The 17,868-nt window shown below is 51.4% G+C and overlaps 1 protein-coding gene across 2 annotated transcripts in view; it reads left to right on the plus strand.

Annotated features, from left to right (window-relative positions):
- Window positions 1–17,868, plus strand: part of PEPD (peptidase D) — a 135,941-nt gene that overhangs the window by 22,409 nt on the left and 95,664 nt on the right. For both annotated transcript variants that reach the window (XM_023229059.1, XM_023229058.1), the window contains exons 5-6: window positions 5,775–5,822; window positions 9,241–9,302. In XM_023229059.1, coding sequence (XP_023084827.1) covers window positions 5,775–5,822; window positions 9,241–9,302 — 110 coding nt within the window. The remainder of the gene's footprint in view (window positions 1–5,774; window positions 5,823–9,240; window positions 9,303–17,868) is intronic.

The following is a 17,868-nucleotide window of genomic DNA, read 5'->3' on the forward strand; positions in this document are numbered from 1 at the left end:
AACAGCCCAGACACAGTCCAGTGCAGGAGGTGACCACATGAGTGAACAGTCACCGCAGGGTGGTGGTGCCTGGGCAGAGGTCCCCAGGAGAGCCTCTGTGAAGGGGCACTGCCCACCTCTGCAGGGCCACGGGGGCCTGTCTCTACAGCATCTTCTGCCTGGTTGGACTGTGGAGAGAGGAGGCTTTTGATGGATCTTTATGTTATGTTATTTCAATCCGAAGCTTTTGGGGGTGACTCTTAACATCTGAAGATTCTGTCAATACACATGTGACCTAGTGTATTGATCCCTTTGAGTACAGGATCTAAAATAGACTGAATGTTTATTTGCATGCCCCCAACAAGACCATCTGCCTCTTACCTTGTATGTCTCGAAACTGGAGTGGGAGGCACCTACTCATTCATTCTCATTTTGCTTCTGACCCTCTCCTTGGCAGATGCGTTCCTTGCTCCAGAAACTGCTTCTTAACACTGTTGCCCTTTGAAACCTTGATCCTTCAGCTCTCCTCGATGTGAAACCTGGAGGGACAGCCTGGGGTGGGCAGTGTCTCAAGGACCCTGGTGGGGCGGGCACCTGCCTCCACCTTGGTCTCGGCTGCTGAGTCCAAGCTGCCTCTGGGCCACAGCCTCCCCAGCCACTGTCTGACGTTTTTATCTTTATAACTGGGGGGAAATTCAGCTCCATGTATACTGTGATTTCTGGGGGCGAGGAAGGAGAACTGGTCTGTAAGCGAAGTAAGAAAGAGGCCGCCTTGAGAGGGCAGGGAAGTTGTCAATGATAGCACAGAATGACAGCACGGAGACTGGCTCACTTTTCATCTTCGTGCACAAAGCAGAATCTTGAGGTTTCAGTAGAGTTCAAAGGCTGGAATCTCTTTAGGGTTCAGGGGCACCCCACAGCACCCCGTCACCACCACTGCCATTGCAGATTGGTGTTGATGTTACCGTTACTGCCGCTGTTTTTACTGGGAACAAGGCTCATGTTGACAGCAGAGCAAGTGCTTCATGCTGGGGCAGTCCCCATGGGCTCCAGTAACATTAGCAGCTCTCTTGGAGCTCCTTGTCCCTCCCACTGTGGAGGGGACACAGCGGGGTGGGGACTGTGCGGGGCCGTAGCCCCCACCCCATTCATAGATGAGGCTGAGGCTCAGAGAGAAAGGCCTTGTCCACGACCCCACAGCTGGAGGGGAGTGGTGCTGGGATGTGACCCCAGGGGCCTCCCCTCCAGGCCTCCCTTGCCCCTCAGAAAGGAGGGCTGCTGTAGGACACTCCTGCGGAGGCTACATGGACTCCCTGTGCCTTTGGTTTTCTGTGGCTCAGAAGGGATCTTGCCAAAAAGTATGACCTGCTGGACTGAGCCCCCTGAGCTGGGAGGTATCCCAGGTTGCTCAAGGTACCTGGGGCCTGTTGCATCGTGGGAGGTGACAGGAAGCCCTTTATTTAGGGTAGGGGTCCCCAGGCTGGTTCTGCAGTGCTCAGCCCCATCTCACTCGGGGTGGCCTCAGCTGTCAGTGACAAATCACAGCCAACGCTTGTCTCCTCTGAACCATGGCCGGTCACGTGATAGCATGTATGACATGCAGGTATCTGATGGGGCACAGCTGGCTCTGAGGTTCCCTCCTCCCCACAGAGGATCCTGAGTTTATTGAGAAGGCAGTTCCCCTGGGAAGGAGGCACTCAGCAGAACCCTGAGTGGGGCCCCGAGGCTCTGCCGTGAAGGCCCTGTGCAAAGGCTGGCGGGATCAGCGGCTGAGAGCTGGCAGGTGGAGCATGCGTTCCATGCACTAGCTTTCCTTTATGGTGCCAGACAGATGGGAGAAGGTCCCAGGGTCACCAGCTTGGCTACAGGCAGGACAGTAAGAGGACATCCGCGGCAGCACAGGGACAGGCATTGGGAGCGATGGGGTCAACAGGGGCCGCCGCACTGTGGGACCACCAGCCCAGGGCTCCTGGAACCTGATTGTTAAGGAGTAGCCATGCATCCAGACTGTTGGTTATGTTTCCTGATGTTTACATTTGAGAAACAAATTTGAAATTTTAGAAGCAGTGCAGGCCACTAGTGTGCAGTAGTGTTGGAGGAGAATGCCATGAAAGAAGGTTTATTTTCAAGAGCTTCGGTGCTTGCAGGGCAGAGCCAGCTCTCTGGAGCCTTGCAGGCTTTCCCAACGCTGGCAAAGGCATATCCAGCTTTTTTCTCCAGCTCATCACCCTGCGAAAAGCGGCCCTTGGGCCTGGTCTGGGCCCTGGTTAGGAAAGTGCAGGAAGTGTCCGTGGGAAGCCTCTGATTGTCCCCGGGGGAGGAGGTACACCCACAGGGCTCGGATGAATTCTGCCTGTGACCATCCAGCTCCAACTGCCAGAGAGGCCGGGGGCTGCCCGAGAAATTGATGCTGGCTGCGGCATGAAGCAAGGCAGGGCCATTTAACAGCGCAGGGTGTGAGAGGTCCCCAGTGGCCACCATTCCGTGGAAACGAGTCCTTGAGTTGACAGAGCCGTGCTGTCGTGTGTGCCGGGGATACATCGGGAGCCAGCAACACACAGCGCATTGTGTTCCCTTAATATTTGAGGCACGGAGTCAGGGTGTGCTGATGAGAGCATAGCACTAATGGGTCTCCGTGGGGAAGGGCGGGGTGGATCTGCCAGGCTGGGAGAGGTTTTGCAGCCCCAGAAGTAACCAGGGCCCAGTCAAGCAGTTGTGATCAATAAAAGATGTTGCCCTGCCAGGACTAGGAGATGCACAGCCTACTCTCAGAGTCGGGCCTGGATTGTCTGAGCACGGTGCTGCAAGGAGACGGCTGCCCTCCCCTCCTCCATTATTCCTAACCAGCACGTCCAGAGAGTCCTCGCCCGGAGAAAAACCATCAGCCCACACATTTGTTATCCTGCTCCTCCCTCCCAAGACAATAGCAGATACAATCCCCAAGTGCCTCCTGGCTCTCTGCTTCTGCTGCTGTAATTGACAGACTCCTTCTGTGCCGATGAATGTAGACCCTTCACATCAACGTAACAACACACCCAGGGCCAGCATATGCAGCCCTGTTCTGTTTAATAAGCCTCCCCTTCCTTTGGAGGGGCTGAGGGTGTGGAGGGACACAGCTGAGCCTTTTGTGTTTTTTTTTGTTTTGATGCTGAGTTTTGCTCTTGCCCCCCAGGCTGGGGTGCAGTGGTGCTATCACGACTCACTGAAACCTCTGCCTACCGGGTTCAAGCGATTCTCTTGCCTCAGCCTCCTGACTAGTTGGGATTACAGCCACCAAGCCCGGCTAATTTTTTTGTATTTTTAATAGAGACGGGGTTTCAACATGTAGGCCAGGCTGGTCTCGAACTCCTGACCTCAAGTGATCCACCTGCCTCAGCCTTCCCAAAGTGCTAGGATTACAGGCATGAGCCACCACACCCGGCTGAGCCTTCTGTTTTTTTGCAACACTGAGGCCAAAGGACACAGCCATTCTCCAAGCAGTCACTCAGTAACATGGGAGAGGATCCCGGGAGATTGTTGATACATGTCTGGAGGATCATTGGGCCGGGAGCATGGCAAACCTTGACAAAGTCTGTGGCTTTTCACCCAACAGTTTTAAAGGCATTTACTTTTTTTTTTTTTTTTTTTTGAGACAGAGTCTCACTCTGTTGCCCAGCAGGCTGGAGTGTAATGGTGTGATCTCGGCTCACTGCAACCTCCGCCTCCTGGATTCAAGTGATTCTTCTGCCTCAGCCTCCTGAGTAGCTGCAACTACAGGCACGTGCCACCATGCCCAGCGAATTTTTGTATTTTTGGTAGAGATGGGGGTTTCACCATATTGGCCAGGCTGATCTTGAACTCCTGACCTCGTGATCCCCCCGCCTCGGCCTCCCAAAGTGCTGGGATTACATGCGTGATCCACCGTGGCCGACTGGCATTTAATTTTAAGGAAATCGTTATATGCAAGGATGTTCATCACAGCATTATTTATAATAGCTAATTACTAGATGTAATTTTTTTTTTTTTTTTTTTGAGACAGAGTCTTGCTCTGTTGCCCAGGCTGGATGCAGTGGCGCGATCTTGGCTCACTGCAAGCTCCGCCTCCCAGGTTCACACCATTCTCCTGCCTCAGCCTCCTGAGTAGCTGGGACTACAGGCACCCGCCACCACACCCAGATAATTTTTTGTGTGTTTTTAGTAGAGATGGGGTTTCACCATGTTAGCCAGGATGGTCTCGATCTCCTGACCTGTCCCATCCTCCCAAAGTGTGTTAGGTATAATTTAAGTGTCCCGTAGAGGAATGAGTAGCATCCACTAAAAGAGTATTCTATAGCCGTAGGTTCAAATCTGGGCTGTGCTATTATTTTTTAACCTGACTCAGGCAAGTTCTCTAACCTGTAAGCCATTCTCATTTGCAGAACCTGCTTGTTTGCCACGCTGTCTCCCCATGTGGTTAAATGAGATGCTGTGTGTAAGATGACTGGCACAGGCCATCATCAGTGACTTACTGGACGTTTACTGTCCCCAGCGGTAGTGACTGCTAAAAATTGCATATTTGAAGAATATATAATGACAGGAAATAAGTGAAGCATGTAATTTCATATGATCCAAATGTCATTACAGATCTCTGTTTTTATGTGCAAAGCTAAATCGTCTCTGGAGATAGGATTGTACGTGCATTTTATCTTTTTATAGTTTTCAGTACATTCCAGGTTTTCTTGGGAGGCATCTCAGTATTAAAAAAGGTATATGTATACATATGTCAAAACTTACCAAAATGTCTGTGTTAAATACAGGCAGCGTAGAGTACGTCAGTGATCACTCAATCAAGCTGTTAAAACAACAACACGTTCTCATTCTCCTGCTGAGTTGCGGGTGTAAAGAGTTAGGATAGGGGTGTGGAGAGAGGCGAAGGCTGTGGAGATGAGACTTTTCTCTGCCCTGGGGGTGCTCAGAAACAAGAGGGTCTGCAGTAGCCAAGATACAGGGCAGACTGAGGAGGACGGGCTGGGAGAGGAAGAAATTGCTCCCGGCAGGCTGGTTGGCACATGGCGCTTTGCTGGGGGGAGTGGTGACTGTCAGTGGGGCAGTGGAGGAGGGAGTGAACGAACCTGCCCAGGGGGCTGGGGCTTCCATCCTGAGTGCAAATTGATGAGGCAGTAAGATGGGGAGAAGGCATTCAGGGAGAGGTAAGAGCTGGAGCAGAGGCATGGAGAGATGAGCTGGCCCGGCACGCAGGTTCAAGGGCTTGGGCTGGGAAGTAAATGGCCTGCAGTGGTAGGAGGTCCAAGTGGGTCATGGTGGAGAGACAGAGAGTGGGCTATGAGGTGGGGGCCAGAGGATGGGATTGGGGAAGGCCAACTCCCCTGGGTCTAGGGGTTGAATGGGAAGCAGGGAGGGAGGCCCCTGCCCTAGGAACCAGAGGCTGGTAGGGCTGGAGCCTAAAGGGTTCCCGGGGGATGAGTCTTTGAGCAGGGACTTTGCAGATGGGCAGAGGGCCTGGCCTTGAAGGGTGGGAGGCGCTGGCGGCTTGGAGCCAGGGATCTGTGTGGTGCCTGGAAGCAGGGCGGTGCAGTGGGAAGCCAGCCAGATGTAGGTTTATCCTCCCTGCCCCTCTATGGCTGTGTGGTTTTCAGAAGTCCGTCAACCAGGGAAAGCTGGGTTTCTTCACCTGCAGGGTGAGGGCAGCACCCGTGTCGCCTGTTCTAAGAATCTGCTTGATAAATGTGCACTGTCATTATGAAGGAATGGTGGCATGTCATCTTGATTAGGCTTAGTGGTGCCTCTAAAGTGAGTTTTTCTTTCTGACCTTCTAGATTGCCAGTGTCCTGACGTCACAGAAGCCCTCTGTCCTCCTCACTTTGGTAAGTGGCTGGTGTCCAGGGGTGGGGCAGTGCTTGACTCTGGGGAGGGTTTTTAGGGGGCCACCTCTCCTGCAGAGGTTGGGACCATAGGGGAGGATTAAGAAACTGAGAGGGGTCAGGTGCAGGGGCTCACGCCTGTTATGCCTTGAGAGGCCAAGGTGGGAGGATCGCTTGAGGCCAGGAGTTCCAGGCCAGCCTGGGCAACATGGCAAGACCCTGTCTCTACAACAAATTAAAAAGTTAGCCAGGCCTGGTGGCATGTGCTTGTGGTCGCAGCTACTTGGGAGACTGAGGCGGGAGACGTGCTTGAGCCCAGGAGTTTGAGGCTGCAGTGAGGTATGATCGCGCCAATTACACTCTAGTCTGGGCCACAGACAGGAGGACCCTGTCTCAAAAAAGAAAAAAAGAAACCAAGAGGAATGGTTATCGGTGATAAGTAGCAACACCTGCTCAGTCTGAATAGCCAACTGTTTATGGGACCCCATCCTTGAGTCTCCCTGGGACCTGCTGTGTCCTGTCATGAGGATGTGGACGAGACACCACACCCACTCCTAGCGTTAAGCCCAGCTAGAAGATGTATTTGTGTCAGGCTGAGCTCATGGAATCTGTGGATGTAGAAAGTTTAGTGGGTACCAAAATATAGCTAGGTAGAACAAATCAGATCTAGTATTTGATAGCACAACAGGGTGACTACGGTCAACAATAGTTTATCGTATATTTAAAAATAACCAGAAGAGTATAATTGGATTGTAACAGAAAGGATAAATGCTTGAGGAGATGGATACCCCATGTATCCTGATGTGATTATTCCACATTGCGTACCGGTATCAGATATCTCATGTACCCCATAAATGTATACACCTAATATCTACCCACGAAAATTAAAAATAAAAAATTTGAAAAGGAAAAAAGAAAGTTTACGCCCACCCTCTGTGTCCCCTGTTAATAGAATCTGAAAACCACACCCCCTGGCTTCTGCCCTCAAGGTAGCAGGGGTGTGGGGCGCAGTGACTGACCGAGGGCCTGGGCTAGGGTGGGGAGTACAAGGTGGGCTCCAGGTACACTGGCAGGGTTTTGGGGGCACTTGAGCTGTGGCATGCCCCCAAAGAATTTTCTGGAATTTCTCAGAGAAGTGTGCTTTCTTACACTTCATTGAGCTTGGGAGTTTCATATAAGAGGCATGTCCACAAGCCTTCATCCTCCCAAAGTGACCCTTCCCTCTTGTCTTTTTCTTTTTTTTGAGATGGAATATAAAAAGCAAAATTTATTCAAAGACCCATGCTAACATTCTTTTTTTTTTTTTGAGACAGAGTCTCGCTCTGTCGCCCGGGCTGGAGTGCAATGGCCGGATCTCAGCTCACTGCAAGCTCCGCCTCCCGGGTTTATGCCATTCTCCTGCCTCAGCCTTCCGAGTAGCTGGGACTACAGGCACCCGCCACCTCGCCCAGCTAGTTTTTTTTTTTTTGTATTTTTTAAGTAGAGATGGGGTTTCACCATGTTAGCCAGGATGGTCTCGATCTCCTGACCTCGTGATCCGCCCGTCTCGGCCTCCCAAAGTGCTGGGATTACAGGCTTGAGCCACCGCGTCCGGCCGTATACTTTATTTTCTTAGCTCCCACAATTTAGCCTAAATATTTGTCCTGGCATGCTTATACTGGTCTAAGCAAGCATTAGGTCATGGCCTGTTCCTCTGCCTTATTTAAAAGTGTTTTTACCTTTGTCAGCATCCCACAAGTTACTTCCTCCTTCCTTTCTTCCCCTCTACCTTTGCCTCTTTTAGAAAGTTCTAAGTTGCTAGCCAATCGGGACAAATACAGAATGTGAGGTCCCGTTCCAGCCAGTGGAAACTGGACACAGCAGTCGGGTGGACACGTCAGGTTGTAAATGACCCTGTCTCCTTTGTTCGGTGTACTCTCGTGGCAAAACTGCTGGCAAGTGTGCCCTTTCTGCAGGAAGTGAAAATGGCCTTACTAGATAAATTAAGTTTATGTTCAAGTGCTATTTCTTTACGGCACTGAAGAACAAGCATTTCAGACATGGAGTTTTGCTCTTGTTGCCCAGGCTAGATAGAGTGCAGTGGAGTGATCTCACTACAACCTCCACCTCCCGGGTTCAAGCAATTCTCCTGCCTCAGCCTCCCGAGTAGCTGGGCTTACAGGCATGCGCCACCACGCCCAGCTAATTTTGTATTTTTAGTTAGAGACAGGGTTTCGCCATGTTGATCAGGCTGGTCTCAGACTCCCAACCTCAGGTGATCTGCCCACCTCAGCCTCCCAAAGTGCTGGGATTACAGGCATGAGCCACCGTGCCCAGCCTTTCTCTTATCTTAATTGATTTTTACCAAAATAGATTTTTTTGGTTATTTCCTTTAGCACTTGGCGCCCTTTTTTTGCTTTACTATTGATGGCTACAAGGGAAGCTTATGTGAGATGATTACGGTCATAGATGATCCAGTGTGTTTAATTTAGATGTACGATTAGACATCAAGCTGAAGTTCTGGGTAAAGAAATGGTGATTTAAAATGCCTTGCCCAGGCCGGGCATAGTGGCTCATGCCTGTAATCCCAGCACTTTGGGAGGCCGAGGTGGGCGGATTACTTGAGGTCAAGAGTTCGAGACCAGCCTGGCCAACATGGCAGAACCCTGTCTCTACTAAAAATATAAAAATTAGCTGGGCATGGTGGTGCGCACCTGTAATCCCAGCTACTCAAGAGGCTGAGGCAGAAGAATCACTTGAACTTGAGAGGTGGAGGCTGAGGTGAGCTGAGATGGTGCCACCACACTCCAGCCTGGGCGACAGAGGAAGACACTGTCTCAAATAAATAAATAAATAACTGACTTGCCTCTCTGGAGAGGGCCCATTTTTCTCCAAATCCCTTGTTTTGTCTCCACTCCTGTCCAACTCCATCCTTGGAGTTAAGAGAGGGATGTCACCTGCTTCATAGCAGTCCTGCCAGAGTCGGGTCCTGCACGCCTCCCCAGAAGGGCTGGATTCGACAGGACCCTTTTGGATATTATACAGTTAGTGCGGAGTGTGTGCAGGAAAGCGAAGATGGACCAGGCTGGGGAGAGCAGATTTGTAGTGGGAGTGGCCCTGGGTCCTTGCCTGTGCCTGGGCAGCCTGGCTGGTTCCAACAGGGTGCTCTGACCTCCATGGAGAAGGCCTTGCTGTGCAGCTGGAACGCTGCAGAGTTTGGGGGCCCCCACTTCCTCCACTTAGCAAGTGGTAGCAAAGGAGGGCTGCCCTTGTGTTGGGGCAGGGTGGCTCATTTGTCAGGGGAAGGCAGGAGGGGATGGACTGGTTGGGGTGCGGGGGATCCTGTTCTTACCTGTCCTGAGCCTGGCTGGAGGTCTTAGGGGTGCAGGCTGTGGGGGTACCGTGCAGCCCCATGTGACATGTCTGCGTTCTCTCTCCGCAGCGTGGCGTCAACACGGACAGCGGCAGCGTTTGCAGGGAGGCCTCCTTTGACGGCATCAGCAAGTGAGTCCTGGGCCCCCAGGGACTCTTTCCCCACCCGCCCCCACTCCCACCTTCGCCAGCAGGTCTTTCCCGGTCTACAAATAAGACATGAACTATGTAAACTGCTTTTTAAGGAGTTTGGGCATTTTGAGGAAATGTTTAGAAGTATAATATGCCAAAAATCACCTTGATTTTTCTTGAAGGAAAGGTGCCCCATCTCTGTTTGCTCCGTAAGGAAAGTGCTCAGGCAGCCCTGGCCACTGGGCAGGGGCAGGCACAGGTGGTGCTGTTTTCCCTCTAGAGATCTGCTGTGAGCCCCTGTGGTCTGTGCATCAAGCTGCCCAACCCTGCCCCCTTTTTTTTTTTGAGATGGAGTCTCGCTCTGTCACCCGTGCTGGAATGCAGTGGCCTGATCTTAGCTCACGGCAACCTCCACCTCCCGAGTTGAAGCGATTCTCCTGCCTCAGCCTTCTGAGTAGCTGGGACTACAGGCATCTGCTAATTTTTGTATTTGTAGTAGAGATGGGGTTTTGTCATGTTGGCCAGGCTAGTCTCGAACTCGTGACCTCAGGTCATCCCCCCCACCTCGGCTTCCCAGAGTGCTGGGATTACAGATGTGAGACACTGCGCCTGGCCCAAGCCACCTCTCTTAGTCCCAGCCATTAACCCCTTTCTAACCCGGCTCTCAGCAGCTCCCCCATGTCCCCTGCTGCCCTAATCCCAGGTAGGATCCCCTTAACCTCTTCTCACTCTTAACTAACCAAGCGCCAGGCTGAGCCTCCCAACTCTGCTCGGGAAGCGATTCCCCCTTTTCTCTCTAGGCAGGAGGACAGACCTTGGGCACAGGGAAAGAAGCCCCTGCCTTGCTTGTCACCCGTCACCCACGGCCCCTGGGAGAGCCTGGAGAGGGCGGGAGAGCCCTCCCCGATGGCTTTGCGTGGTTCCCTGGACGGGCTGGTGACTGGCACTGGGGGCCTGTGGCCTGCATTGTTGGCTGATGCTATAGCAGACAAGGCCCCTGCGCTCGAGACTGCTGAGCATGGACAGTGGGCAGCTTCCAGCCCCACCTCCAACACCTGGATCCCCAGCCCTTCTCCTGCCATTCATCCCCTGCAGCCCCCGTGTCCTCTGTTGTCCTCTGGTGGACCAAGGCAGCGCTGGAGGAACCGCCTTACAATTGTGTATGAGCCCAAGCTGCTGGAATCTCTGTATGTGATGGAGGGGTGATTAGGAGGGCTTATGAGCTCATAAATATGTATCACCTCCCCCCTCCCCCTATGCTAAGAGCGATGGGGCGGGCGGGGGCGGGTAGTAGGTTTGCTTTTTCACTGCAGAGATCTCAGCGATCTCGTGTCCTCCTGGGAGTTTCCCCAACGCAGCCCCACCTCCCACACCTGGCAGCAATTAGCCCGGCTTGTTGAAATGCTGGCCGTGGAGGTGGAGCTGCTGTCTCTCCGCAGGCCTCCCAGGCCCTCAGAGGGGGTACGGGCACAGCCAGCTGCTGCCTTTCCCAGGCCCAGGGCTCCCTGAATCCACCCAGCACTACCTGGTGCTGGGTCTCCAGTGTCCTGCACACCTTTCCTCGACCATGCCATGGAACCTCCCTATGTCCTCTGCTTGGGTCTCTGCAGCAGAGGGACCCTCAGCTCCTCCACATGTAACCTGCTGCTGCCTGGGCTTGTGGTGGGCACTGGAGGAGATCATGCTCACCTGGAACCTGGCTCAGAGCTGGTGCTCAGTGACAGTTGCCCATAAGCAAACCGCAGCAAATCCCATTGCTCCTCTGTGCCTCAGTCTCCCCATCTGCATGGTGAGCCAGGTGGGCTCCAGGATCACCGTTCCCAGTTTCCCAGATGTCAGTGAGTCATGGGCCATCTCAGCGGTGAGAGCTTTGCTTGCTCCTCCTCTGGAGAGAATGCGGAGCCCCCCAGGAGCTCACATCTGACAGCTGTGTGGTGGGCGTGGTTCCCAGCCAGAAGCTCCAGATGTGACCCCTGAAGCAGATCTCTGCCAGCTGCTCCTTGAGGTTCCCCGAGAGAGGCTGGGGGGCCCCGGGGAACCCTCATCACTGTCAGTGAGTGTCAGGAAGCCAAGGCTTCATTCTACCCCCCAGGAGGATTCCTAGGTGTGACCTCTCATCCCAGCCTTTGTCCCCTGTTGCCCCCAGTCCCTGTGGTCCCTGCCAAAAGCCCAGAGGAGGCTGTGCTCTGCAAACTCCCCACCCCACCCTGTCACCACTGGGACACTTTTTGGAGAGCCAGGGACTGCCTTACTTTTGCACCATCTCCCCAGGCACCAGGCTGGTATCTCTCCAACCTCTGATCCAGGCCAGACTGGGGCTGACTGGGGGGTGCTCACCCGGCCCCTCAACTGGGGGCTGGGCTGAGACACTGCCCCACCCCCCAACACTGGGTGCTGGTGCGTCAGTTTCCGCACCCATGCGCCAGTCTGCTGGCCGAGTCTCTGACTTGGCTGATGCAATGCGCTGCGGGTGAGAACCCTTGTGGCCATCTTTGGCCTGCTTGTTCTACTCCTTCCCCTCCTTGTTCCCTGCAGGGGGCCATCCACTCATGTCTCTCCCCTCAGGGCCTTCCACCTCACTGTCACCAGTGCTGCTTCACTGAGGCAGGAGCCTCTGGCTGGTGCCCCCTACCCTGCATGCCGTGAACCCTGACATGGGGCCCCAGCCTCTGCCTCCAGCTGCCCCAGCCGCTTCCCTATGGACAGTCTTGTCTGCATTCCTGGGGTCCAGGTGCAGCTTATCCCCCTGCCTTCCACTCACCCAGGCCGCCAGCACTTCTGTGCGGGGCTGGGCAGAGACCATGTCCCCAAGAGCCGCTGCCGCTCAGTAACCGCGTTCCCCTGCCTGCCGGGTGCACCTCCAGCTGCTAGCCGGGATATTAATAGCCTGTTTCCCAAGCAAGATGAATCTTGCTGTCGTCCTCCTCTCTAATACGCAGCTGCTTCCGCCCCACTTGCCTCTCACTGCTCTAATGAAGCTCCTTGTTCCTGAAATTGTCCTTTCTGACCCTTTTAAATGTCTCTGCAGCACCTTGCACCTTGGGCTTCGATTGACCTCCTGCTCTAACAGAAGTTCAGGTTTGGCCTCTTGGTTTGACCTGAGGGGCACACCCCTCCCCAGCTCCCCTTATCCCCTGGCCTGCAGGAAAGAGGAGCTTGTGGTAGACAGTGGCCCCCACTGTCTTCCCAGCCTAGACCCTCAGGGCCCTGGTCCAGCTGGATGGTTAGCCCTCCAGGTGTGGCTACTTGGGGTGTCTGGCCTGGGGTCTGTCCCACTTGGGCTCAGCCTTGGTCTCAAACCTCCCTCTGCCTCCCCAGATCAGGGCCAGGCCGCCTGCTCCCTGCAGTCGGAGTGTGCGGGGTCTCGAGGTGTGGGGACAGCAGAGGACAAGGAACAGAGGGGACAGGGCAGAGGTGGGCTGAGGGTGGTGAGCAATGCATACCGCCAGAGAGACCAGGGGAGCGCCCCCTATGGCCTGAGGCCCTGGGCTCACCCAGTGGTGTGGCTCGGCGTGATGACAGTAGCGTGAAGGGCGTAGGCCGGGATGGTCTGTAGGGCCTTTTGAGTTTGTGGTCTGGCCCAGGCCACAGCTCCGTGTGTGGCTTGATTGGAGCAGTCCCGAGGAAGATTTGGGAAGAGCAGGCCTTGCTGCGGGCTCTGGCAGGAGGGGTGGGTGTGGGCATGGGGTCAGGTGCTCATTGCCAGGTCCTGGCAGGGGCATGATGAGGGGTTGGTTTGGGGCTGGGGTGGGGGGCTGAGGTAGGGAGGGGAACCCTGTAACAAGAGACTTGAGACTTCTTCCTGTGGATGGCAAGCACCACGGGTCCCTGGAACACTTCGCTCCTGAAGGCTGGGAGCAAAGTCAGACATGGTAGATTGCTGAGAGCATCTAAGGAGGTAGACTTTAGGCCAGGTTTTCCTGAGAGCAGGAGACTGACCATGAAGGAGAGATGGTCTGTTGGGGGATTGTTGGCAGGGGCCGAGTGGCCTGAGCTGAGGGCTGCCTGTCCATCAGGTTTCCATGCCTTAGTGGGGGTGCCTTTTTGGCACAAGGCAGTCGCCTCCCAGACAGACAGAATCTGTGCCCTGGGCGTGGGCAGTGAGCGACAGGGCTGTTTCTTGCCATTGGCTGAGAAAGAAATATGGTCGGTATTTTACATTTCTTATATCAGTGTAAGAAATGCACTTATTCAGGCTAAGTGTATTTCTTATCTTTCGGCATTTACTTAGATCACCTTGCACATTTGAAGACAATTGGTGACAGATTGATTCCGTCTAAGCAAGCAGTTAAAGATGAAATTCTGAATTTGGGAGTTGTTAATGCGGGAATATTAATATTCGAAGATTTGAATTTTAAAACCCAGAAAGTAGAGGGACGTTATTAAAACTTGACGATTATAGCAAAATACCAATCTGTGGTTTTGAGGACTATGGTTTTCTGGTTACTGTTAACTTGGATATCAAGTTAATATTTAGGATTGGCTTCCTTTTTTTTTTTTTTTTGAGACGGAGTCTTGCTTTGTTGCCCAGGCTGGAGTGCAGTGACACGATCTTGGCTCATTGCAACCTTCACTACCCAGGTTCCAACAATTCTCCTGCCTCAGCCTCTCGAGTAGCTGGGATTACAGGCATGTGCCACCGCATATGGCTAGTTTTTGTATTTTTAGTAGAGACGGGGTTTCACCATGTTGGCCAGGCTAGTCTCGAACTCCTGACCTCAGGCGATCCACCCGCTTCGGCTTCCCAAAATGCTGGGATTACAGGCGTGAGCCACCGTGCCCGGCCAGGATTGGCTTTCTAATTGTGACCCATGGAGTTCTCGGTGAGGGGAGGAACCCTCAAGAGGTGAGAATCTGACCCAGCCCTTTGGCAGGGAGCAGAGTGGAGGGGCTGCCTCATCTTTGGGTGAGATACTCCAGGGAAGAAGACAGGGGCTTTGGCCCTTTGATCTCCCAGCCCACATTTAGAGCTCATCAGGAAATTACACTGTGCTTCCAGGGCACTCCTACCCTCACAGGCCCAATGGGATTTCGTTGATACTTTTACACAATTAATACATGCTCATTGTAGATAATGCTAACCAGCATGGAGGCAAAAATGAGAACTATATGAATTTTATTACCCAGGGTTCAACCTGTTAACCTTGTCTTTTGGATTCTTCCATGTGTGTCTGATTGTGTTTCTCTGAGTATATTTTTGTGTCTATCTATCTGTGTATATACATTGATCTGTGTCTGTGTGTACCTGTATGTGTGTATATCAGGGTGTGGATCTTTTTATATGTATTTGCCTGAGTGTGTGTGTGTATATCTGTGTGTCTGCATTCCCCTAAGCTTGTGCTTTAGTGTGTGTTTGTGTGTATGTGTTCTTGTTCATGCCTGCCTACGTCTGTGTGTGTCTGTGCATATACAGTGGGGTCTATCTATGTGTGTCTGAGCATTACCCTGTTGTGCACATGGCTGTGTGTGTCCATGTGTGCCTCTTTTCCAAGCGTATGCCTCTCTCTGTGTGTCTGTGTGTGTGCATCTGTGTCTGTGTGCTGAGTCACTCTGTGCTGGGTCACTTTGCTGCTTGTATGCATGTGCACGTGTATATGCATACGTACGTTGAGTAAAATGAAATGTTGGTGGTGTGTTTGTCTACTGAGTATATTGGCCACTGCTTTTCCTGAGGTCAAAGTGGCATTTGGTGCAGTGGGAGCCAGAGGCTATTTTGTAGTCTTGATTTATGTCACCTGCTGCCCTGTTCTTCACTCTGAACCACACTGGCTGCCTGTAGTCTCTTTGATATTTCATAAGTAAGGCTTTGATTCCACAACATTTAGGTTGACTTTGAATCATATAGTCCTGTTTGTATAGTTAAGGATCCTGAAAGCTTCAGAGATCTGGAATCCTCTCAGTCTGCTGTTACCCCCTTCTCTCTTCTCTCCCCTGTCCCTGCCCTTGTTCAGTTGGCTCAGCTAGGAGAAGGGCTGCTGGCCTCACAACCATGGCATTGCATCAATGTTTTCAACACCATTAACGGAGCCTTGGAGGGTCCCTGGCTTGCAGGAGGACAGGAGGTCACGACCCTGCATGTGCTTGTGTGTGCTATCCTTCCCTAAGATGGGGCAGTTGGTTTTTTCTTTCTTTAAAGAGACAGGGTGTCACTCTTGCCCAGGCGGCTGGAGTACAGTGGTGCAATCATGAATCACTATAACCTCAACCTCCTGGGCTCAAGCGATCTTCCCACCTCAGCCTCCTGAATAGCTGGGACTACAGGTGTGGGCCAACACACCCAGATAATTTTTAAATTTTTTGTAGAGACAAAGTCTCGCCGTGTTGCCTAGGCTGGTCTTGAACTCCTGGGCTCAAGTGATCTTTCTGCCTTGGCCTCCCAAACTGTTGGGATTACAGGTGTGAGCCACCACACCTGACTAAGGAGCAGGTCTTGGAATCCAGAGAGTTGAAGTCTTGCCGAGGCTTCTCTGCTGAGGCCTATAGCTTGTGCTAGGCTACCTTGTTCTCCAGCTTGAGCTCTGGGTCACACATGATTCTCTTGTGTCAGAGATGTGCCCTGACCTGATCCTTTTGTCTCCTGGGGTCACCTTTTCAGTGATGTTCATCTTATCAAAGAACAGCTTTTGGCTTTGTAGATTTTTCTTATGTGTTTCCTTTTTATTTCATTGCTTTCTGCAAGGGGCATTCTTAGGATGGAAGTTCAGATCATTGATTTTCAGTGTTCTTTTCTGCTGTGTATATTTAGAGCTATGAGTTTTCCTGTAAGCACTGCTTTAGCTGAATTTCTCACAGGTTATGATATTTCATATTGTTATTTTCTAATTTCATTGTATTCTTATCTTTGAACCATGGGTATTTTTTGATTTCTCATTTAATTCTGTGATTAATGAACGTTCTCTGCATCTCAGCCCTTTGAAATATGTTGAAACTTCCAGCATGTGACCATTATGATAAATATTTCACATACACTTAAAGAAAGTATGTATTCTGCAGCTATGGGCCATAGTGTCCTGTATATGTCAATTACGTCAAGTTGGTTAATTTATTGTTTATATCTTCTATATCTTTCCTGATTTCCCTGCTTGCTTATTCTGTCACTGCTACGTTATTTTATGGCTGAAAATATTTTTCTATGGATACTTCCCACATTTCGTTTGTCCATTCATCAGATGGTGGACATCTGGGTTGCTTCCAACTTTTGGCTGTTCTGAGTAATGCTGCTATGAGCATAGATGTCAAACTTCTTGTGTGAACATATGCTTTCAGTTCCCTTGGGTATATACCTACAAGTGGAATTGTAGGGTCATCTGGGTGCCTTTCATGTCTTGCAACCTGCAGTACAGAGTTGAATAGACTTGGAGACAGCAGACATGCTTGCCTTGTTCCTCATCTTAGGGGAAAGCTTTTAGTCTTTTACCATTTGGTGTGTTATGATGTTAGTTGAGGGGATTTTTTGTAGATGCTTTTTATCAAGTTGAAGAAGTTCCCTTCCCTCCCTAGTTCATTGTTTATTATGAAAAGGTGTTGGATTTTATCAGATTGTTTTTCTCCATCTATTTATACAAGCATATGGTTTTGTTATGTGTTCTATTAATATGATTGATGTGTTACATTGATTTATTTTTGTATGTTGAAGGAATCTTGCATTCCTGGGAAAAAGTCCCACTTGGTCATGATGTATATATATCCTTTTTATATGTTGCTGGATTCTGTTTGCTAGTGTTTTGTTGAAAAATTTTTGTGTCTCTCTTCACAAGGAATTTGGGTGTGTAGTTTTATTTTCTTAAGATGTCTTTGTCTAACTTAGCATCAAGGTAATACTGACCTTGTAGAATGGTTGAAAAGTATTGCCTCCTCTTCTGTTGTTGTTGTTGTTTTTTATTTGTTTGTTTGTTTTGAGACGGAATCTTGCTCTGTCTCCCAGGCTGGAGTGCAGTCGTGTGATCTCAGCTCACTGCAACCTCCGCCTCCCGGGTTCACGCCATTCTCCTGCCTCAGCCTCCCGAGTAGCTGGGATTACAGGCGCACACCATCATGCTTGGCTAATTTTTAAAATTTTTAGTAGAGATGGTGTTTTGCCGTGTCGGCCAGGCTGGTCTTGAACTCCTGACCTCAAGCCATCCTCCCACCTCTACCTCCCAGAGTGCTGGGATTATAGGCATGAGCCACAGCTCCTGGCCCTTTTCTGGTAAGAGTTTATGAAAATTGGTGTAAATTCTTTAAACATTTGATAGAATTGCTATTCATTTCATAGAAGACATTTGGTCCTGGGCTTTTCTTTAGGAGAAGTTTTTTTTTTATTACAGATTTGATCTCTTGTTAAGGTCTGTTTAGATTTTCTCTTCCTTCCTTCCCTCCTTCCCTCCCTCCCTCCCTCTTTCCCTCCCTCCCTCCCTCCTTCCTTCCCTCCTTCCCTCCTTTCCTCCTCCCTCCTTCCCTCCTTCCCTCCTTCCCTCCTTCCCTCCTTCCCTCCTTCCCTCCTTCCCTCCTTCCCTCCTTCCTTCCTTCCTTCCTTCCTTCCTTCCTTCCTTCCTTCCTTCCCTCCTTCCTTCCTTCCTTCCTTCCT

Source organism: Piliocolobus tephrosceles, chromosome 21 (assembly GCF_002776525.5).
Source record: "Piliocolobus tephrosceles isolate RC106 chromosome 21, ASM277652v3, whole genome shotgun sequence".
NCBI lineage: Eukaryota > Metazoa > Chordata > Mammalia > Primates > Cercopithecidae > Piliocolobus > Piliocolobus tephrosceles.